Source organism: Pinus tabuliformis, chromosome 9 (genome assembly GCF_031772625.1).
Source record: "Pinus tabuliformis cultivar Carrire ecotype Pingquan chromosome 9, CPIR1, whole genome shotgun sequence".
Lineage (NCBI taxonomy): Eukaryota > Viridiplantae > Streptophyta > Pinopsida > Pinales > Pinaceae > Pinus > Pinus tabuliformis.
In genome coordinates, this window is record NC_142307.1 from 1208470976 (window position 1) to 1208496200 (window position 25225).

General features: G+C 35.5%; 1 protein-coding gene across 2 annotated transcripts; it reads right to left on the reverse strand.

Moving 5' to 3' along the window:
- Window positions 1-13477: 13477 nt before the first annotated feature.
- On the reverse strand, window positions 13478-24930 carry LOC149152888 (formate dehydrogenase 1, mitochondrial-like). 2 transcript variants are annotated; one of them, XM_089439220.1, is made up of 3 exons: window positions 24749-24930; window positions 15418-15622; window positions 13478-13826 (listed from the first exon to the last, which is right to left on the reverse strand). In XM_089439220.1, exons 1-3 carry the CDS (start codon window positions 24865-24867, stop codon window positions 13635-13637), a joined length of 516 nt encoding a protein of 171 aa, XP_089295346.1. In that variant the 5' UTR covers window positions 24868-24930; the 3' UTR covers window positions 13478-13634. The 2 variants fall into 2 exon arrangements, with proteins under 2 accessions (XP_089295346.1, XP_089295345.1); XM_089439219.1 differs by having other exon boundaries at window positions 15418-15627.
- Window positions 24931-25225: the final 295 nt, after the last annotated feature.

Below are 25225 nucleotides of genomic sequence, written 5' to 3' on the forward strand. Positions count from 1 at the left end.
TGTAAATTTAATTTTATAAATAAGATAAATGTATCATATATTTTATAAATAAATAAGTTAAAATAAGTGATTTTTTGATAAATATTTGAGGTCAAATTTATTTTTCCATTTACAACAAAATACTATAAAATTATAAAAATTGTGTTAATTAATTTTAAGGAGAAAGGTCAAATTTTTGCATAGATAAATTATAATATTAACAATATATATTAAGTAAATATAAATAGAAATTAATATAGCCACTAATAATATATACTAACTAAATATAAATAAAAACAAATATAGCTAAATGGATGAATGATTGAGATTTAATATATAAATGAAATTAAAACAATTATTTAAGAAAAAAGAAATGTTAGATTTACACAAACATATATATATTATAAAATCAATTTTGGTCTATATTAAGAAAAGATAACGAAGTACTTAGTTTGCTTAAAAGTTTTTATGTTCAATAAAAAAGAGAAACATTACTAAATCACCATAGTTTGGATGACTTGAAATGTTAAAAGAGTTGTAGTTGCAATAATTATTTTGTAATTAGAATTTGATGTGGGTTTACTCAAGTCATTGTAAGAGAAGACATTTTATCTTTCACTCTTTTAATGTAAAAGACACCAAATTCTATCTACTGAAGAATTTCAGGAATTGTCCAATGTCATGTTTGAGGGAGAAGATCTCATGGGAGCTACTTGTTACTTTAACAATGTTGATGTTTTTTCTTTTTCTTTTTAAATGTTAGTTAAAATAAAGAGATACTTCTAATCTTTGATGTTTTAGATTATGTTTGATCACCTACTTATATTATCTTAATTTTATGTTATCTTACAATTTTTTTATTGCAACACAATTTTTCCTTAAATTTAAATATAATACAATTTTTTATATTATTAGGTGGTTTTGACTAAAATTGGAATAAATATTAGGAAGTCGCTCGTCTTCAATGTTGTTTATCTTATTATTGTACATTAGCTACCTAGTCAAAGTCTTTCTCTCAATGGGGGAAAGACTAACTTATGAAAATGGTAGGATATGGTGTATTGTCCTTACTTTTAAGATTATAAGTTATAAAATGGTTTTGCATTTGTTCTTTTTTTTTTCTCCACTATTACGTAGAGATGTTGAAACCCCAAACTTCAAAACCACATAAGATTCTGTAGAGGTGTTGAAACCCCAAACTTCAAAACCATATAAGATTGTAGGAGCAATGAAAGTCTTAAAGAGGAGTTTTTCTTATCTCAAAGTCAAAGGTCCATTGATTTAAGATGTTTTCAAGGCCATAAAAAGTTTTCCACCCTCCATTTATCATTTTTTAGTGAAATGGTTCTATTGAAATGCATTATCAAAATCAAATATAAATTTTTTATATGAGGGCATTTCCTCGAAACCCACGTTCCCATATATGAACTTACCAGCAATCTTTTTCCATTTGATTACCATAACCTTTATTTTGTTAATGTTAACAATGACATTGATAATAGAGTAACAATCTCTAGGGATTTTTAGTTGTTTGTTGATATCATAGCGACACCTAACTATAAGAACAATATTTTCAATGTAGGGAAGAAGGATGATGATTATTCCAATCAGATTCGTGTGACACAACTTGCTTCTTCCAAAAACCCTCTAATTTGTCTATGTATATCTCAAAAAGGGTAGGGAAAATTAAACAACCTTGCTTAACTCAAATATTACAGTTTAACCATTTTTCTTAACTCATATACTACAATTAACTTTAGGGTTTTTAAACTTGGCATTAACATTCTCATACAAACTTATCACAACATCTCTCATCGCAAAAGTAAACTCTTAACTATTCTAATTTATTCCAAAAATTAGTTCTAAGAAGTGTGTCAAACACTTTTCTAAAGTCTAGAACATAACATAACAATTTGATTTTAGTATGGTGGCACTCATTCAAAATGATCTTAAGTGTAAAAATTTGATACACAATTAAATAATAACTCTTAAAATTAGGTTAGCCTTTAACTCTTTTTCCTTAGCTTTCTAACCATGCATTGATCCCCTTTCATAAAATAGTTCCATATAATTTTGATAAAAGAAAGTTAATCATAATAATCTTATAATTAAAAAGATTGTTTTCCTCCCTGCATTTAAAAATAGAAACAATGATCAAGCATTTCTCCGTTAGAACATTAAAGCCAACCCCCCAACTTTAAAAATAAAAAAAATGCTCATTGTTATACAGAGACATCTCTTTAAATGAATGTTGGCAAGATTAGGCACTAGCCAACAGCATTACCACTACTTGATTCAGAATCCACGGCATGGAGAATATTCTAGGCCTTTTCTGTATGTCTGGGAATTGCCAAGAATTGAAAATTTTAAGGGAACACATGCAAAGTGCAATGCATGTCGACATTGAGTGGGGAATAGTGGAGGAGAAAGTCCAAAGCATGTCGACAGTGACTGGGGTTTTGTAATCAACACAGTACATAGAAAGGTGGCGTTTTGTCTCTCTTTTAATGTTTGAAAAGGAAGTCAACGCCTCACCTGACAGCGTACATTTCAGTTCGATTCATATCAACGCGTCGTCGCTTCATAGGAAGGCAACGTATAGAACAATGTTATAATATATTGATGGTATAATTAAGATGTAGTGATAGGTTTGGAAAATGATAAAAAAATAAAAAATTATCATATTGTTATTTTTATTTTTTTTCCTAAGTTTATAGAATTTTTTATTAACTTATAATTTAAATTATAATATCTCTCCAAAATGTGTTTTAGCAAGTTTTGTATTGTTTTAGTTCAAAATATATAAACTTGAATTTTCTATTCAACCAACATAAATCTATCTAACATGAGTGGAGAGGGATCTAATTTTTTCAAGTGCAAATTTTTGATGGGTTGATATTATTTAAATGTTTTGTATAGTTATTTAATTTTTTTAATTTTTAGATTTTAATTTCTTTTTCTTTTGACCGACATGAGCAAAATTTCAACTTTGATGATGCACGAACATCATTATACATTGCTATACATCATACTAGGCTCTAGAATGAACCTCTAGGCTCAACAAGTCTTTTGATACTTACAAAATAAAACTAACAGATAGCACCATTTATAGAGTAGTTTAAGACATTGATATACACAAAATTTAGAAACACCATTTATAGACTAGTTTAAGGCATTGATATACACAAAATTTAGAAAAAGTGAGAACACTAGAGGTGAGACAACCATTCAAATAATAACCTATAGCCATAGAAGAAATTCAAGAGGAGATGGAGACTTGAATTCGACCTGCTAAAGTGCTAGGAGATGTTGGGCTCGTCCCACGTGCAAGGATGGGCTTAATTCAAGGTAGTCTAAGAGCCATATCATGGTGTTCCAAAGCCATGTCACATTTATCTTCCTAGAGGTAATTAAGTTGATACTAAATTGCTCTCTTAGCCTCATTCCTCTCAAGGAGGATTTTCCCCAATAATGATTTTATATGCCAATATAATTCAATAGAGTGTAAGTATTGGTTCTATTGGGGGTGTGGCTAGTATCCAACACCCAATAGGCCACAAAAGCCACTTCCTCTACATCATTGAATTATGATTGATTCGCTAGGACTTTTTTAGTTGCATGTTGGATTCCAACTTCAATTTCTAGAGGAATGTGAGAATGGAAAATATAGGAAACTTTTTGAGAAAATAAGTGAGCACAGGCACTACCCTAAACATGGCTCGAAGAGCCATGTCAAATCTGGGTCCTTTCACAAGGCATGACAGGTAGGAGGCATCAACATAAAATAGAGTGGAGTAGAGGCTTTAACATAGTGGGAAGCCGAGAGATGGAGAAGGGAAATAACAGAGAGGAGAGAAACAAGGAGGGTGGGACAAAAACCAATAGGAAGGTGGAACTAACAAATCAAGCACCCTCCTCGTGAAGAGAAGACACCCCCTTTAAATGAAATGAGTGAGAGGCAACAAGGAGAAGAAAAATGTAGGGGAAAACATAATAAACTAGAGGAAATATGGTAAGAAATGGACACAATTACCATTAATCCAAAGCCATAGGGGGTTGGTAGGGTGTGAAAGCCATTGCTTCTCATTTGTCGATCCTCCATTGTAGATGTTTTTATTATCCCCATAGAAAAATGAACATGGGTTACCAGAATAGGGAAAGCTAGGACATGAGGACCTGGTCCTTGCCCCCCACGAATGGAAGGAAACAAAAAGAGTGTGTAGAAAAGTTCTAATCTAGCTATCCAGAACTACAACATAGAGCTCGACTTCATCCAGAGAGAATGCCTAGTGCACGATGAAATGCCAAACTTAATAAGACTATTACCTTTATGATAGTTCAAATTGACGCCTTGTGTCTTCATTAAAACAATGTAGTAGTAAAGGGATGTATGGGCAGTATCTTCCATCATGATAAGAAGATTAAGAGAGGTGGGTAGCCATGCATCTTCCCTTGATTCAGTGAGGTGACGATGTAGGCTCCACCACCTCCTTCTCTGTCACTTAGAATGAAATTTTCACCCAATAGGAAAATAAAGTTGATAAATTTTGAAAATAGTAAATAAAATAAACAACATCACCACATAACTTTTTGATTGTATATAATTTTTTCTATTTTTCATTCAAAAATCATAAAAAAAATTCAAATAACACTATCACATAATTTTTATTTATATAAAATTTTAAAATTACTATAATGTTGTGTTGAAGCCCCGAAAATCGGGTCGACAACAAGGGGGATACCCACCTGGTCCGGACCTTGTTTGGCAGCTCCTTATCCGTTTGGTATAGCGGGTCCAACTGGGGATAATGGGACCAGTTTCCCAATTTAAGGGGTGTGTGTGTGTAGAGTTGGATGATGCTGATCTAGGAGTATTTTAAGCTAATTTAATTCAAACTTCTAAACTAACTCTATGCTATTGTAATCTAATAAGAAACAACACATCTAATCTACGCTAACCCGAGGTGTATTTCTTCTATTATGCGATCTAAAGAGATTTTGAACAATAATTGGTAATAAAGATCATTCAGCTATCATAACAATAGAAATCAATTAAGATAAACCACTCTGCATAAAAAGCTAAGCAAAACAGTTGTGAACAACATATCGCATAATAAGTTATTCATATATCAAGCACAAATAAATGACTCCACCGTACAGAAGTGCCAAATGGTAACCCAGACATTCATGCATTAACATATGAACAACTAAAACTGCATATCACTTTAAGAATATAAGCAGAAATTGGTCAAGAGATAAAAGTACCATTTATGACTAATCCTACCCATAAACTTCAAGAAATAACGATTTATCTCTACTTGTTCTAGCATCTACTAAGAGTACAAAAGTGCAACATCAGTAGCAGACATTAAATGCAAACATTGATAAATCTCGATCCATCCATTCATCAAAAACCCCCTCCGAGGGTGCAAAAGTGCATGTTCTGAGGACAAGTTTTTTGACAAATTTCCGGACCCTTCTCCAAATGCCTGAGAAGGGTTTAAATACTACTAACTAATTAATCTTAATTACATAAATTTAGGACACGGATTCAAATGACCTCCCTTCTACTAAAGCAAATTTATTTCTAAAAATTGAATCTAATTTCTAACCGTTTCTGTATTTGCTCCTTAGTGCTGTAAGCAATGCAACATTCTCCTGGGAAGAGTCGGCTGGTTGTATTCTCCTTTCGTTCGAGCGATGAAAATAGAAATAACAAGAGCTGGCACCGCTTTCTGACAAACTAGAAGATATTTTCGAAAATCTTCCTCTGGCTTGGCGTATTCACTGTGTGTATACTTGGTATAACCCAAATTTCTTTCAAACTGATTGTGCTGTTGCTATTTCGGTTTCCGGCTGTGCGAATGATTGAATAAGTTAGGGAATTTGATCTCTGAACAATTTTCTGTATTGAAAATTGCTTCCGTTCTTTGTTCCAGGCTTTTCTGGAGCGTCTTCCCTCTTTAGCATTTTTCTTTTTGCTTTACCCAGTCTGAGCTTCAGGATCTTTTGTAAACATGCTGCTTTTGTGCGCCTTTGACTCTGAGTCTTGGATAGTCTATTTCCATCAGTATCTATTGAGTGATACTCTGGAATCTGCTGTCCTGCTGCATGCGGCATCCGTTTGCTAAGGCATCTCTTCTCTGTTCTCCGAGTATTGACGCTTTCCCCTTTTCCTTAGATGTTTCCTGCACATTGATTTATATTAGTTGCTGCCTTACAGTTTACACAAAGGAAAAGAGTAATGACGAAAAGATTGACATGAAAGCTTTAAGTTCTAATGAATGCATAATCATGACACTCATAATGACTTGACTCTTCGAAAAACACAACACAATCCTTCTTGGATACTTTGGCGTACAATCATTAATTTCTCTTAAGGCGCGCGCCCAATTTTGGTCTACAGACAGCTTTCCTTGAACACTATGTCGAGGGAATTTTGCGATGAGTGATTTCTGCGATTCGCATCGCAGTATCGAGGATTGCGATGTCAAGATGTGTCATCGCAGGAATTGATGGTCGCATTCATCGCAGATCGCGAATCGCAAATCGCGCTTAATCATCCAATCACTGTGTGCTGCTTATGCGATGTTGCGATATGCGACGTCGCATATCGGCCGTCGGCGATTCCTTAATTTTTCATTTTAAGAGCGCTTCTCAATATATGCGATGCGATGAATTTCGCGTCGCTCCTTCGCAGCTTATTTATGCGCATAGGAAAACGCTTCACTCTCTCTTCGCGATGCGATACAGCTTTAGGGAGTTAAAATACAAAAATTTTGATAAAATGTTTTTTGGATTTTTTGTTAAGGGTCCCCATTTGCTTGGTGTTATTGCTAATACCAAACAAAGAGGGGGGTTGTTGGTGACCACAACAATGGTGATTCACTGTGAAGAACCAGTTATCTCTGCTTTTCTATTGAATTTCCACTTCCGAAGCAGAAAAATTTTCATATGTCTAAATTTTGTTATGGACAGATAGAGTACATTACTCCTTATCCTATCAATGATACTTTGTCTCAACCTTTTCATATTCCAATTGTTTGTTTCCTCAGGCTTAGTTCTTGTATTCACACCAGACATTACTCGGTCTTTTTTAAAGATAAAATAAGGTCTTCTCTGCGTGCTGGCTTTTAAAATATGCTCATTTTTCGTAGGTAGAGCCTCTGCTTCCTGCAAGCGTCCATAGCCTCGACAGGGTTACCTGTTATCCAACAATGATCCTTTATCCTACTTGAGGTTATTTACAACATTTCAGAGAAAAACCCTTTTTGACACTTTTTCCTTTTTTATTCTCTAAAGAACAATGTCTTGGTTTGGTGGCCAAATTATGACACAGTCATTCACTCGATTTACACTTTTGCTGAACAAGCTGGCTCGTGATGAGACCCCTTGTCTTTTGATTGCAACAATCTTGAGTCGTTGCCCTGTTTTGGTAGACAGTATTGGCAAAGTCAGCAAGTTATAATATCTGTGATCATGATAAGTCGGCTCGTGATGAGACCTCTTATTCTTTGAGATATAGTTTTTTCTCGGATTGTTCCTCTGAATGCTTCGATTTCCTTTAGCAGGGAGGAAGTCATTGTTTTTCCTTAAGAAAGCTCTGGACGACAATAATAGAGTTTGAAAATAGCAGCTTTACAGAGAATATTTATTTTATTATTGGTGCCTTTCATTGTGCTGATATAAAACAATTTCTTACCAAAGGTTGCTTTCATCAAAGTTTTTGAAGTTGAAACTAGCATCATGTATAGGCTAAAGTTAACTCTACCTGTCAATAATAAAAATTAGATTTTTTGAAAAATTTTGCTACTTGTACAAGTGAAAAGCTCAAAATTTGATAGAGAATTGGTGTCTTTTTCATGAACCCTTTTAGTGACCATCTACAACTGGTTTTATTTATAAGAAAGAGAAAAACAAATAAAAACTAAAACTATCATACAAAAATAGAAGAGTGATCTTTTATGGAAAATACATTTTAAGAATCTGTCCATTAACAGGCAAAGAATCTCTTCTACCTGCCAAATCCTGCAACACAAACGTCGATGGGCCTATGACTTCTGCAATCTGAAAAGGACCAAGCCACAACTTCTGGAATTTCGTATGTTTGCCCTTTTCTTCATGAGCCTTATCCCATTTCAAAACTAAATCTCCCATCTGAAAGTTTTTTCTGGTCATTATGCTTGAGTCAAAAGAGGATTTTATCAGCGCTTGATGATGGGCGTGGGTTTTCTTAGCTTGTTCTCGTTGTTCTTCTAATTTTATTATTTCCATTTGTCTTAGTTGTATAGAGGAGGTAGATACCTCATCGATGTGTTGTACTAAAGACAAAGAGGGAATGACTAAGTGAGTTGGAAGAACCACTTCTTTCCCATAAACTAAATTAAAGGGAGAAGTGCCGATTGAAGCTTTCTTCGTTATTCTATCTGCCCATAAAGCATTTACCAACGCTTTGTGCAAATTATTTTTGTTTTGGTCGACTGTTCTTTTAATAATCCTGATCAGGTTTTTGTTTGTTGATTCAGCCAATCCATTACCTTGCGGATAGTAGTTGGCCGAATATTTCAGTTTGAACCCTCTTTTAAGTGCAAACTCAGTCATTGTATTTCCAGAAAAGTATGAAGCATTATCAAACATTAAGGCCATTGGCAATCCAAACCTAGTGATTATAAATTGATCTATGAATTCAATAATGTTTCAGAATTAGCTGTCTTGAGAGGAACTGCTTCTACCCATTTAGTAAAATAATCTGTTGCCATGAGGATGTACCTATGCTGCTTAGAAGAGTGAGGAACGATCTCACCTATTATGTCCAAGCCCCACTAACTGAATGGTTGCTCGATGTTAACCGGCTGTAGTGGCATGGACGATTTCTTTTGTTTCCCTGCAGCGGTCTGGCAGACTTGGCATTTCCTCACGTAACTGTGTGAGTCTTTGAACAACGTGGGCCAATAATATCCTTCACGTAAGATTTTATGTGCAGTAGCGTCTCCAGCATAGTGTCCGCCTGCTGGTCCATCATGGAGTTCCTCATACGTATGTACCTCTTCAGATGAGTTCTCAGGAATTTGCGATGCTCCAGCCAACATCTTACAGAAGCCTTGACCTCTTACAATGTTTTCTGGTTTGATCTCAAGATCGTATTCTTGTAAAGTGGTGATCCAATTCGCTCTCTTTTCGCCCACATCCTTCTGTATCAGAAGGTTTCTTACCACTGTAAACGGTACTATGACTTTGGTATGGGCTTTAAGTAAGAAAGGTCTGAAATACTTGATCGCTTTGAAAACAGCATATGCCTATTTCTCCACGTCTGAATAGTTGAGTTCAGCACCTTGTAAGTTCGAGCTAAAAAGCATGATTGGAGCTTCCGCCTTCTCTTGATTTGCTTGAGTTAGAATCGCGGCATAAGATTTCTCTGAGGCAAATGTGTATAAGATAAAAGATTCTGAAAAATTCGGGGTCGCTAAAGATGGAGCGTTAATGATAGCTTGTTTGATCAAGTTGAATGCTTCATGCTCATCTTGACCCCATTTAAAATTTGAATTCTTTTTAATCATATTTTGCAAAGGAGAAACAATACGTGAGAAGTCTGGGACAAATCTCTTCACAAAATTGATTTGACCAAGGAAAGATTGCATGGATTTTTTGTTATGAGGTATGGATATTTCGGAAATTTCTTTGATTCTGCCAGGTTCAATGTGAATACCAGATTTTGACACTATGAATCCTAGCAATTTTCCTTCACTTAATGCAAAAAAAGATTTCTTTGGGTTAAGTGAAATCCCATACCTTAAACATCGTTGAAAGATTTGTTTCAAGTCTTTGAGATGGTCGCTTCGCTTCTTGGAGTACACTGTTATATCATCCAGGTAAATCACTACAGATTTATTGACTAAACCTTTAAATGTGATGTCCATGGCTCTCTGAAAGGTAGCGCCGGCATTGATCAGACCAAATGGCATCTTTCGATATGCGTATGTGCCCCATTTAGTTCGGAATGTGGTTTTTAACTGATCATCGGGATGTACCAGCACTTGATTGTATCCTGAAAATCCATCCAAAAAAGACATTAATTCTGAGCCTGCTACTGCCTATAATATCTGCTCCATAGGTGGGAGGGGAAAATTGTCTTTTTGACAGGCTTTGTTGAGATTCCGGAAATCGATACAGATTCTAATATCTCCGTTTTTCTTTCTAACGGGTACCATATTGGATACCCATTTGAAATGTCTGACGGGGAAAATTATTCTGGCTCTCAACAACTTATTTAGCTCAGTTTTTATCTGATTTTCTAAATTGGGGTGGATATTTCTGAGTTTCTGCTGGACAGGTTTTTCATTGTCAATCATAGGGATAGTGTGTTGAATGATAGAAGTGTCGTATGTCTTCAGCTCATCGTAATTCCAGGAAAAAACATTTTTGTATTGCGTCAAAAGACGGATATACGCTAATTTTTCTTCAGGGGCTAGGCCATGGCCTAGATTAACATTTTGTAGTTTCTCATCGGTTCCTAGGTTTACTAATTCGTAGTTCAGAGTCGAACTGTAGAGTTTAGAATTGGTAGACCTTTTAAACCGACTTTTCAAATCATATAAGTCTTCTAACTTAACCACCGATTTAGGTATAGCATTATCAATGCTATTTTGTTGTATTTGGTGATCATGATGGTCTTCGTCAATTATTTGATTTGAGTAGGATCCTTCAGAAGTGAGGAAATTTACAATGTCAGGATCGTCATTGAATACTCTCCAGTTTGTAATGTTGTCAGGGATGGATGGTCTAAAGATTAATTCTATTGAGAATCTATCTGGACTAAAATCTTCGGAGGGAATGAGTCTAGAGGCTACGTTAGCTAACAGGTCTGCGCTCGCATTTTGAAGTCTTGGGATTGAAGAAATATTGAATGCTATGAAATGTGCAGTCAGATCTTGTACTAAAGATTGATAATGTTTCAAATGACCTGATAGGCAATGTATGGTGTTACGTACCTGTTTGACGATGATCTCAGAGTCTCCGAAGACTTGAAGGTACTTAACGTTCAACCCGATTGCTTTGTATAGGCCTTGCACCAAGGCCTCGTATTCCGCTGTATTGTTTGTGCAATCGAATTCAAGTCTGCACGTAAGCATGGTCTTATTTTCGTCTGGGCTAATCAGAACGCATCTTGCTCCTGCTCCCTCGTTAGATTTAGAGCCATCAAAATATAATTTCCAAAACAAAGATGTATTTACAGGGTTATCTAAAAAATTAACACACTTTGAACTATCAGTTTGGGAAAAATTTTCGACTTGGGACAAAACTGAATTTTCTAAGTAAGGTGAGATATGAGCATTGAAATTGCCGAGAAAAGAATCTACCGAGTAATTGCCTATGATACTGCTGTTGTATTCTATTGCTTCATTTTCTCCCTCCAATTCCGTCACTATGTACTTCTGGTGTAACTCTCGTTCAACCTTTATTAGATTCGGTTTACCATTGTAGGGTAACCACATGTGCAACCAGTCGGTTGAGAAGTATCCATGGAGTTTTTCGGACCAATCCCTGCTGAGAATTAAACCATAGAATTCAGGGATATCAGCTACTAGAATGTCAATAACCGGACATACCTTTGGGTTAGACGATAATCTTATGGTCACTTGATTAAGTTCACCAACACTACAACAAAACCAGCGATTTGCGCCAGATTTAGCGCCAGATTTTAGTGCATTTTTTTTGTAATTGTGATGAGCAACCTGGCGCTAAATTTGGCTCTATTGTACAATTTTTAAAGCGTCCTTTTTTGCACCTGATTTTGCATCCTTTTTCACGCTAGATTTTGCATCATTTTTTACACCAAACTATGCATCATTTTTTGCGTCAAATTTTGAACCAAGATTTGCATCTTATTTTATGACAGGTTTTGCTTCTAGTTTTGTGTCATTTTTTGCATCTATTTTTCATTCTCTTTTGCTTCCTATTTTGTGTCATTCTTTGCTTCCATTTTTGCACCATCATTTGCATCAAGTTTACACTGTATTTTGAATCCAATTTAACGTCTTTTTATGCATCCATTTTGTGTCAGTTTTTGCATCTAGTCTTACGCCAGGTTTTGTATCTAGTCTTACACTAGTTTTTGCTTCTATTTTTGCACCAGCTTTGGTGCCTATCTTTGCACCATGTGTTGAATTTGATTTAGCACCAAATTTTGCATCCATTTTTGTGCCCATTTTTGCATCTTTTTTTGGACCATTTTTTACATCCACATTTACGTTTGATTTGTCTCCATTTTTCCCATCTCATTTTGCACCATATTTTGCGTCATTTGTTTCATCCAATTTTGCATCATTTTTAACACCATCTCTTGCATCTAATGTTACATCATTTTGAGCATCCAAATTTGCATTTATATTTGCATCTTATGTTGAGTCATGTGTTGTGTCCACCTTTGCATCTTATTTTGTGTCTAATGGTACATTCAATTTAGAGCCATTTTTTACGTCTACTTTTGTATTTGTTTTTGCACCAAGTTTTGCATCCAATTTTAAGCTATTTTATGCCCCTTTTTGCACCATTTTTTTGTGTCTACTTGTGTCCAATGTTGCACCATTATTTACACCGACTTTTTCATCCAATTTTGCATTTTTTTGGTGTCTAGTTTTACATCGTTTTCACCATCCAAATTTGCATCTTTTTTTGCCTCATTTTGTGTCCACATTTTCATATAATTTTGTGTCTGAGTTCGAGCCTAAATTTGCATGTGATTAGGAATCATTTTTTACATCCAATATGGCATCCTTGGTTTCACCTTTTTTCAGCCCCATTTTGCATCTTGTTTTATGTCTTTTCTTACATCTTTTTTTTTTCCTTTTTTGCACCCAAGTTTGCATCCCAAATTTACACCATTATTTGCATCATCATTTGGCATATTAATTTGTAACGTTTTTTGCTTCTTTTTAACGCTCAACTTTGCATCTTATTTTACATCTAGTTGTTGTCTTTTTTTGCATCTAATTTGGTGCCCATTTATGTGTCCTTGTTTTTGCCCAATTTGATATCCTTTTGTATGCCATGTTTTGTTCCCTTCATTGTGTCAACTATTGCACAATTTTTCACTTCTAATTTAAAACACTTTGTATGTCAATTGTTTGCATTTTGTATTAATTCCTAGTTTAACATCCAATTTTACTTTCAATTTTGCATCCATGGTTACATCCGCATTTGACTTCTTATATAGAGTATATTTTTCTTTACATATATGACCCCATTTATAGATTCATAGTGAAATATATGATAGTTTCTAAATATCATTAAAGCAGACATCACAATTCAAAATCATTTGTAAAGAAATTTAAGAGAAATTGACAACATCCATCCAAAAAAATAACAATGTGTCATTAACAATTTTCAAAACATGTATAAAATAGCAACATAATACTAATAAAATCAGTATTATTTTTAATCAAAACAAGTAAAATTCAAATATGATTAACAAATCAAAATATTTCATGAATATCGTTATTCTACGATAAATTAACAACATACATAAATCAAACTCATCGTATGATTACAAAATCAAAATGTCTCATTGATATAGGGTAAATTCACAACACCCATCTAAACATAACAATGTCATTCTACACAATAATTTCTTCATAAAAAACAATGCATGTGCATGCCTAGCTACCACCACCAAGATCATCCTCATGATCATCTTGACCATCCTCATTACTCTGATCCACATCATCACCAACACCGCAACTATCATCATCATCTCCTCCTTCACCACCATCATCCTCATCCTCATCATCTCCTGATATATGTTGAACATAATTTGGATCATCGTCTTGGCAATCATTACCTATAGCATTCTGACAAAAAAAATCAATATTACATGTTAGTATTAATTACATAACACAACACATGTTTTTGTTATACAATGTTAACCATAAAATGAGGTAAGTTATACTAGCATTTGCGCCAGATGTTGCAAAGGAAACGCCGTAAGGCATAAATTGAAAAATACAAATACAACAAAAGAATACTTTGATAAAGAATAAAAATATATTGAATGCTCAAATCAATGCCCCATTAACTGGAAGCATTTAGTAGACATATCTATCAACATTAGGATTATACACAATGATCAAGAAATTTTCCATATACAAACAACAACTTCCACAACAACCTTTTGTCACATCCACATTTTAAGAAATGCCTTGGAACGTGATCAGAATCTTCCATATTGCCTTTTTCATTATGCAGATAAATCTTCCATATTGCTATTTTCATCATGAATATTGTTAGTTCATTGTTGTAAAGTGTTAGTGTGTTAAATTCAATACTATAAGTTCGACAAGTGAAAAACATTCCTCAATTAGCATAATATACATTTTTCTCTCACCGTGTATTTTTCAATCAAAGAGCACAAGTAACATATTAACATGTATTTTCCCTTCATTATTTTCATCATAGAGCCAAGAAATCTATGCCTTATCTATAAAGTAACAAAAACATTTTGAAATAAGTTTAATATTTCAAGTCAGTGTCTAACCTATAAAGTAACAAAAACTTTTTGAAATAAATTTAATATTTTAAGCAATTGACTAACCTACTTTAATAATTGAAAAATTCTCAAAGATGAATTATACTCCATAATAAGAGAGCCAACATTGGAGCCCATACTTTCACTAAAACCAAAAGAAACACAACCACTTGTTAAGAAGAAATTCAAGTAATAATAATAAAACAAAAATAATAAACATTAAAGTATAAAATGGTATTTCCAACGCACAAGTATAAATATACATGCTCTATGTCCATTGTTAGATTAAATGGGTGTGGAGAAAATTAGTAGAGAACCCAAAATTGTATTTCTAATTAGGATGGGTGGAGAAATGCTTTAAATGCGGGTTGTTGTCATTCTAATGAAACCCTTTGCAAAGGGGATGTTAAGATTCTGAGAGAAAAGCTAGGCTTGGTAGAGAACACCTTCCTTGTTAAACATTCCCCTACTGTAACCAAAAGGAAAGGGCAAGAGAAACAATAATTAGGTTTTTGTTCACAAGTTCTACAAAATATATAGGTGCTATTGATGTTTGAGTGAATAATGGGAGAGATTATTTATGAAATTGTGATAAGGCGCACCTAGTTTTGTCAGAAAGAGGCATATTAATGACAAGTACATCACATTTAGGTAGCATTTCGTCAAGATTTGTCTCCAATGTTGCTCCAGTTTCCTTTTCCAATTCGGGTCCAATAGAAAGACGGTCGTGGTAAAGAAGCTTACAATTGAAGGGTTGTACAAAGGAACGCAATTCAATTCAACATCATGTAATGTTTATTATTATTAGATTGAAATTTTGAAACAAACAGCATGCATGCGTAAGAATTATGGAGCACTGATTTTTGAAAAGAAGTTTGCAACATCATGAAGTAGTACTAGATCCTAAGAATGAATACCTTCAAACGCTTAAGTAGTTCTTTGCCAATACGCCCTGCACCAATAGAACCAATAGTTTTCCCTTCTAGATCATATGACCTGTAAGAAATTGCTGCCACTTTCCAATCACCCTCAACAATTTGCTTATATCCAGGCACAAAGTTTCGCATCAATATGAGAATGCGCATTAGCTCATCTTCTGCCACGGACACCACATTACTTTCGCTGATCTTCAACCAATGATGATACAAACAAATCAATGGAATTAAAAAATATATCCAATATAAATAAAATGCGTTTTTTTAAAAGTAACTCCTAAAGTGAGAAAAATAAAGTTAAAAAATATAACAATGACAATTGTGTAGTTAAAGTGTAACCAAAACAAAAATATATATACAACAATAGAATAAATAAAATGCGTTGTTTTAAAAGTAACTCCTAAAGTGAGAAAAAATAAAGTTAAAAAAATATAACAATGACAATTGTGTAGTTTAAGTGTAACCAAAACAAAAATATATATATATATATCAATAGAATAAACCTATCAAGTGTGGATCAAGCAGTTTGTGTCGGATTTAGCCCATAAAATGTCATTTTCAAATTTAACAATAGAATAAACCTATCTAGTGTGGATCAAGTAGTTTGTGTTGGATTTAACTCATGAAATGTCATGTTCAAATTTAATGGAGAGGGGTCGATTTAATGGAGAGGGGTTGAGAGTGGGAGCCACTTGTGAAGGGTAAAAATTATTCCGTAAGGCACTTAGTGAGACAGAGCCTTGCACAAACCTATTGACAACATCCTACAATTAGACAAATCATTCTTCCATCAACCATTGGAGCTGATCTCAACCTAAACGTAGGTCACCACGGTTAAAGAGAGGACATCATAACGAAACAACGAATTAAACATGGAACCGTCATTTCTAAAGGAAACAATGGTACCTAAAGCTATTCGAAACGTTCGAAGGAAGGAGCAAAATGTCATTTATAAGAAAATAGTAAACTTCGTCCACAACAACGCTACTTAGGGTGGAAATTTTTGGGAAAACCACCACAAGAAAGGAACAAAAAATGGGAAGGCTAGAAATGCAATTATCTTTGCCCTTGAAATGTCTGCTAAAAGGAGAGGAGAGTTCGAAGGAAATTAAAGAACTCAAAAGGCAGTCCTTGGAGTCATCATTGCCCGATTTGAGAGAGCTTCCATTTTTTGAAAGAGTTGTTTTACTTGCACCTCCCCTCTCCATTTTGTTAAAGAGTTGTTTCACTTGTTATGATATATATGAATGTTACAGTGTGCAGGAGTATGATTCAATTCCATACGAAAATACAAAACATCTGATAGGATTTCCTTATACCTCATAGGCAAACAACCATTGTCCCTTCTATAGATGAGCAGAATAAGTGCTTGGTTCTCTACACTAAATAAAGACAAAGTATAGTACTTATTGCTGACAAAATAGGATTTAAATCGCGGTTCAATTGCTTGACATTCAGCTGGTCACAGAATTGTAGAGTGCATCATCATAAGTGATGTTGCGAGCCTCATTGCTCAAAGTCTAAGGGTCTTGCGAGCCATAATCACAGCCATGTATGGCATATCTTGTGATTATGGCATTTTATGAGGTCAATTCTTGTGAAGACATTTCAGTTTATAATAAATTTTGAACCTCAACAGAGTTTTGGCAAGACCTGGCTGAGCTAGGACATCAACAACACAGCTGATATGAATGACATAATCTAGCCTCAAGAGGGAGCCTCTTTTGTTTCATCACTCTAACAATCTATGAAGTGGTGGAAAGCATAACAACTTCCCCTTGAATATGACACCTAAACTGAGTACAAATCCTAAATGATGCAACCCTTGGTGCATGTCTCTCAAAGTATCGATATTTCAAATGTTGAAAGCTCTTGTGCCCATTTGATATGCATTCGATTGCAGTTCCCCTGAAGAAAGAATCTTATAAAGGTGAGGCCATGGCCAATATGTTAGCCATATCCATTGGAGTTGCCATTGCTTGACAACTTTAGTGTGATCAGTCCCACCATGATTCACATGGGCTTCTACTCAACACTGGCTGTTGCTATTGTAAGAGTCTTCAAGCTCGTTGAACCCATAGTATTGATAAGTGTATTCTTTGGGTCTCTGGTTTTCAAATTCTGCCTATGTTTTCCTCTCAGTATCATTATTTCAAATGCTGAAAGCTCTAATTCCCATTGCTGTGTATTTGATTGTGGTTTCCCTGAAGAAAGAAGCTTATAAAGGTGAGCCCGAGGCCAATATGTTGGCCATATCCATTGGAGTTACTATTTCAGCTTATGGGGAGGCCAAGATGAATGCATGGGAGGTGATTCTCCAGTTAAGTGCAGTTGCATGTGAGACTACCCAATTGGTTCTCATACAAATTCCACGAACATCAAAAGGGATTAAGTTGAATCCCATCACATCTTTGTTGCTCCTTGTTGCCTTGTTTTTCTCAGCACCCCCTGGGCCTTAGTAGAATACCCATTTCTGATAATCAGGGTCTCTTCCTTTGATTTGGATTACATGACATTTCTGCTTGTGCCTTGGCTCTTAATCTTGCAGTGTTTTTTCTGATAGGAAAGACTTCAGCCTTGACTATGAATGTTGCTGGTCTTGTCAAGGACTGGCTGCTCATAACATAATCTTTGTCTGTAATAAATGAAAAGGTTACAGTCATAAACTTGAGTGGGTGTGGACTGGCTTTTCTGGCTGTCTGTTACTATAATCATTTGAAACTTCAAGCTCTCAAGTCCAATGACAACCAACCAAAGTACCTCAGCAGTGCAGCTGATGCCAATGATGAAGGAGAAGGTTTGATAATGACGAGTGGGAGATCCTCAATCAGAGATTCAGAACCAGTAGAGAAAAATCAAACTCAAGCTTCATGATTAGGTATTTAGATCATTAATATTGTCTTGTGCTAGAGATTACTGTTCTTGGATTGGCTCCTCTATGCCCAGATCTATTTGCAGGGAACAGGCCAGTCATTCACAGTGAAGAAGATAATGACAAGATTAGTGTATAATGATGGACAGGATGGTGCCATGGTGCCAACCTAAATTTCAAGTAAGGAGACATCTGTTCATCAATTTGTCAAGAAGCATGGCCTACAATTCAATTGCTCTAAGCCTATCACTTCTTCCACCTGTCAAATAAATTGTTTCCTGTTTGTTTAGTTGACTATGGTTCTAATAAATATACTATTGTTTGATGTAAAAAGACAAAACAAAACAAAAAATATGGAAAGTTGTGACCCCATTTTCTAACTACAAATTGAAATCGGATTACCATAGTGACCACCTCTGCTTATTGGAATCAAAAAGGGGGTGGGTTATGCACAATCCTCCGTATCATTTGCTATTACCAGAGATAATTAAAGCCACCCTAAACTCAAGTCTTAACTATGCTGATAAGTGAATAAGTGCTTGGTTCTCTACACTAAATAAAGACAAAGTATAGTACTTATTGCTGACAAAATAGGATTTAAATCGCGGTTCAATTGCTTGACATTCAGCTGGTCACAGAATTGTAGAGTGCATAAAGTTATAATTCCAACAGATACCTACCAAATTTTAGGCAAAATTAACTGGAAAATATACCCAAAAAAAAAACTAAAATGTAAAACAATTAAACTATGCTTATGTTTGGACATGAAGCTATATAACAGCTACATGTACCCTAGTGGATATATACATGATTTGGACTTTTATTGTTTGGTCAGCAAAAAGAATTTCTTCAGGGGACGTCTTCCTGACTCTGCCATTTTGTCATATCTTCTTTTAATAATAATATTTCAACAGTTTTCTATAATAATCTTATTATCTTATTTATATTTCTACAATGTGTTTTTTTGTTATTCTTTCTTTATTTTGGAAGTTTCTCAGCACAGTCATTACTCCCATGACGCAGTAGAACACATAATTACTATCACTCAAGCAGATGAACCATAAAGCTTTCAACAATGACTGTGCAAATACCAAGAACATTTGACAGTATTCCATTCCATACATTAATTGGATAACTTGTACATGACAAGAAAACCCATGTACATACTACAAATTAATGTATAACTTGTACATTACAAGAAAACCCATGTAGATGACTTGTCAAGCCAAAAAAGCAGCTAGGTTTAAAGCCAATAGGTTCACTAAAATGAAAATTTCCAAACTCATGGACTTTGCAGAGGTATCTTCGAGAAACATAAACACAATACCCTTCTCTGTAGCTACTACGCCAACAAGAGAAAGTTGAAACGTTTCCCAAAGGTCACAAGCAGTTATGTCAGATAAGAATAGAAAACTCACAGGTAAAGAAGAGTTTAAAGGCTATAAAAAGATGGAGACAACTCCGTACGTTATATGTCCATCGTAATGCTCTTTCAAGCTAGAATAGGCTCCAGGTCTGTTAGTAAAAGGCAAGAGACCAGCTAAAGGCAACAGGGGCTGATGGAAGCTTTCATTGGTTCTCTAGGCAAATCCATCAATGATATAAGTGTGAGGCATAGGAACCAGTAGACAATTGTAAAAATAAAAATCACAATCATAGCACTGTACCTAAGTCAAAGGTATAGTTGTAAGTTACTGTACACTGTTTTCCAAAAATAAACTAAAAATTTCAAGAAACTATTCATATCCTGATTAAAAGAAATGGCAAGCTACAATTTCTCATTTAGAAAAACATTCCAAAAATGTATCAATTAATGACTAAGGATACAAAAAAAATGTTCCAAAAGTTGTTAGGAAAGCTTTCTTGGGATTTGGCTTGTCTGGAGCAGGAAACATGGGCTGCATATATCTTTTTTTGTAACTGCCTAATGTAAGACATTTTGAAAGGGGGATTCAAGATGCTTCATCAAGGGGCTTGAAATTTTTCATGTATGGCCATTTTGAACGGGAGATTCAAGCTCGAGGGGCTTCTAAACATCATGGTGGGCCTCTTCATATTTGCAGTCAATCTCCATTGTTCATTTCATGAAGCTTCAAGTGCCTAGAAATTCAAACCTATGTTATCACTGTAATTGGTTCTTACTGTTTTCGGATCAAAGGCACGAGTCTCTTTGTTTGTGGAATTTGATACATCTTCGGATCTTCCTCTAAATCAACGGCCTCATATAAAATATCTGGGCTTCCAATAGATTCTGATATCGGGTAGTGATCGTTAAAACTGTGGGCTGGGATTTCTCCATTAAAACACATTGAAGATGCATCAGAAATTCCAACCCGAGGTGAAGGTCTAATAGAAGACCTAGGAACTGTGGAAGAAGCCAAAAAAGAAACACGGCAACTAAATTGCTATGTTACAGATTACCTCAATATAAATGAGGATCTTCTAACACTTGCCCAGCGGAAAGAGGAGGAGGTAATTTTGAAGCTTAAGAGTTTTATTTTGAAGGATTATTTTTATTAGCATCAATGGTAGAATACATCATGTATTAAGCCCTTTTATACACGTTGCAGATGAGCTCTTTAGCTGAAAGAGTGGAAGGCTTGCAGATGGTACTTTCCAAGAATACAGAGGATAATATCATTATGGGTGGAACATTGAGAGCTCTTAGAGTCGAAATGGCTGATCTCAGACAGCAACATCTGATACTTAGGCAGCATTATGATGTTACTCAAATGAAGCTTAGGAATAGTGAATAGTAAACCATGGGCTTGCTTCAAGGCAATATGAAAGTACTGGTAGGGTGAAATAGGATGAAGCTCTAGAAGCCTGGAATCTAATTCAACAAACACAGAATCTCGCAGGGCATTATTTGTTCTTGATGCACTATTTGCTAGAGAACATTTGGTGCACATGATCCACAAAATCCCACAACCCTGATGCAGAAACTCTGCAGGGATGCAGGATTGACAACCTTAATGATAATCTGTTAAACTAGAATAAAAGAAAATTTTATAAGCACAAGGCACTTGTATCGTTCTCTTGCTTAAGAGAGAATCTGGTTCAAGATCATTTTCCTCCTTTTAACAAGTGCTCAATAGATTTCCTAGAATCAGAGGTCTGAAAAGAAAAAAACCAAGAGAAGAAATAGACGAGGCCCCAAAGCTAGTAATACCACTGGGATTCTGTAGAAGTTCAAAATGCAAACATGCAAATTAAATATAGGGTCTGTCAATGGTGTGAAAAAAAAACCAAAAAGAAAAACCATCTCCACGAGGTCTTAGATTATATGAAAGTCATCAAGATATAGAACTCATTCTCAAAGCAGAATGTGATTATGAAATTCATCTCTTTTCTTCCCCTTGAGCTTGTAACCAGTCGGCACTGTCCTGGTAGTGGTTCCCCTGAAATGAACACAAGGTGGATAAAACACTGGTCTAAGAAAACATGGATATTATACTAGGAAGTAAAGAAGATGGTATAGTAGCAGTTCTTTGTCAATGGAATGTACAGTTTAGCAACAGGTTATTTGGTACATAAAAGGCCTCTGTGTACCATTATCTCCTGCAGTCTTTTTTTCCCAATTGTATCCAACTTCGGGTCATCATGGTTTACGAACAAATTATAGATAAAGGAAAAGAAAGAAGAGAATATCTAAGAACAAAGAACATGGGAATGCATGCTACAAAACACTATTTTCATGAATTATGTAATTTCCCAAAAATGCCACGAAAGATAGGCAGCTCGTTCCATCACAGAATGTCAAGTTAGATTTATTTAAACCATAATAATGTAAAGATTTGAGCGTTTAGAACTTTTAGTCAATATGATGCATCATTTACTACAATCTTCCATCGTACTGAATACTGAGATGGAGATTGCAAAACGTGAAGAGTCGATGGGAAAGTTAACCCGAAAGTTAACAGCCATTGTTGCAAACCAAGATTTGCTTTTTGCAGAAACTGAACACCTGCAAGTGCATAGACAATTGCAAAATGCCAACTACAAAAAGGTTGAAACTGAGGCTGAATTGATACATTCCAAAAATCTGATGAATGATTTGAAAGGGAAAATATGTCATATGCATGATGAAATGTGCAGACTAAGGGCCGAAAAGAGTGATATGATCAAGCAGAATATATTGCTTAAGCAAGCAGCAGAAGCTAAAGACCAGGTTATTCTAAACATCCGGAATGAGGCAACTGACTTGTGGCACAGAGTACAGGTTTTAGAAGATGAAGTCATGGAGAAAGAAGGTCAAATTTCTATATTAAAAGGATCATTCTCTGAAGAGTATTGGTATTAACAAAGCATAAGAGCATGGATTCACCATCAGATTGGCCTTTTCTGTCAGGATGTTAGTAGGAAGAGAAGGAGATACTTGTTTTTGACCGCTTGGCAATGCAAGTTTCAGGTTCAAGCACCCCTCTTGATCCATATGGAACTGAACAGAGAACTGCTCATCCTCTGCAGATTGATTTATAGTCATAGTACAGTGCTTGAGGACATTACATTACAACATCTCTACCACACTGAGCTTGCAAAAACAGTCTAACGATTACAGAGCCCTACAAGATATCCACTCGTGTCAAAAAGGATTTAAGCTTGTTTGCAGATATTTTTGAGCTTTCAACTGTTTAAGTTTTGGTGGCAATGAACTCGTTGAATTGAACTGAACCTTTCAGACTGCCCAAAAAGAAGTCACGTGAACATCAAAATTCTCAGTTAAACTGCCCTAAAAAACAACAAAAATGTCACATGGACATCAATAACATTCTCAGCGGAACAATTGTGTAGAGATCTATCTCGTATTATGATGCTGATCTGGGGAAACTCAGGTGTCAAAGGAAAGCGCTTGTAAGGGAGAAAAGAGATACCAGTCATTCAGGGAATTGACAGCATCGGAGAATATAACTCAATGCTTACAGAAAACCCATTCTCACTATGCCTTGAAAGGTTTGCAATGGCCTCTAATGCATAGTCACTGCTATAAGTTTGGCTGCCAGCACATGATGATACTCTCCTAAGTGTAACTGCTACTATTTCCCAACAAGTGTCTAAGTGCACTCTCCTAATCACTCCCTAGAATGATTGTTAGAATGATTGTTTAGCAGTTTAGTGAACAGGAAAAGGCCATTAGGGAAACTGGTGGATTGAATTTTCATTAAAGCCATCAAACAACTAAGTTACTAACAACTGGATCAATTGAGTGTAAAATATGGTTTCGTCTTAACCTCTGATATCAAAAACTTTGAGGTCTGGTCAATAAATTTGTGATTAATGTGGATATATGCAACACTAAAACGATATTCCCTCCACTCAAATACGAAACCAAGGGGAAGCGCGAAGAAACAGACCAATAATCAAAGAAGAATGCAATACCCCAATTATCGCAAAAACATTTGACTGTCACATCAATTATAGAACGCTAACAAACTTATGCAAACGAGGGAACTGGTTGCCACTAAATTATATTTGAGCTGAGGTATATATACATCAAGTACACACCAAATTGCCTTATCGGCCTCGGACAAAATAAAAGGGCAGGTTGCACACGGCTATTAGTAGCAGCAACTAAGGCTGGTTTAGTTTTCGGCTCTCAAAGAGCCCAATACTCAAGGTAATGACCTAAGTGGGCGTTGAATATTTCAATCCATCTTTTCTACTGCTTCCCCACCACCGTTCCTGACAACAGTTGCCGCGATGTTTCATAATTACTTAGTACTCAAAAGAAATATGAAAGTTTACAGGAGAGGCATATCACAGTATAAATGAAACAGTCTAGGTCGGTGGCAGTCGGAGTTGGCTTGTGAGAGTTTTGGGTAATTTTGAAAGCATAGATGCTCCTCTAATTGCTCAACTCTGCTTCTATATTAGTACAGATCCCGGATAACAGACCTTTTGCAGAGCTCGTTCAAGGAAGACCTTTAAAAACCAGCAAGTTCAAGTAAGAAATCCAAAAATTCAGTGCAGCTCATGAGGCATACGTCAATTGAGTTATCTCGGGCAGTAGAGTGGAATGGCATTTGTCAATTGAGTTATCTCGGGTAGTACTGCTTACAACAGGAGAATGACAAGACCGTATAGCAGAGAGTTCAAAATCCGCATACATGATACAAACAAGGATTAGAAGAGTCTAAGAACAGTGCTCACTGTCTACAGAGCCAAGACGAATGCAGAAGAGTTCTTCCTTCAGTTCCCCATCTGAGAAATCAGTTGCATGCCAGACCCAAGTTTTATCACTACCTGCGTGCTCCTGAAGTGACATTGGGGAATGAACTGCAAGGCAAAAAGTTGAAATATTTCCAGAAAGTTGAAATATGGCAAATTTTTCCAATCAAGAACTCTAAATAATTTCATTAGGACAAGGCGTAGAGGATTCATGACGGCGACAAGAAAATAATGGCGCTTTGCAATTTTAGCACTCTCTGAGCAGAAAAATACCTTTTCTGAAATCGTTTTGACCACGAAGAAACGCAGATGAATGGTTGGAAGTCGTGCAGAGAGAGATCTGGTGGCTCGTGGATCGATTCTGGGGCAATGTTTATGCGATTGCAAACCATGATTGTTCATATGCGAGCTACTGAGCTCGTTGAGAGGGATACGCGCAATGGCGCCAAACTACCAAGAGGATTTGAATTTAAAGGCGGGATAGAATATCTACCGTCCGATCATGTCATCGACAGCCATATATTTGTGTTTGAGAAGAATTTGAAATATTATACATTTTATAGAATGTGAAATATTATACATTCTATTATTTAAGTTGAATAATAGTTTTACTTTGGAAAAATAATTGGGCACATCAAATAAAATATTGATGCGAAGGACATAGAACTCCGAAACAATAATGCACCCTTCTCTTACTCCAAAACAATAATGCACCTTTCTCTAGCTGATGTGTCAATGCTTTCTTTGAAG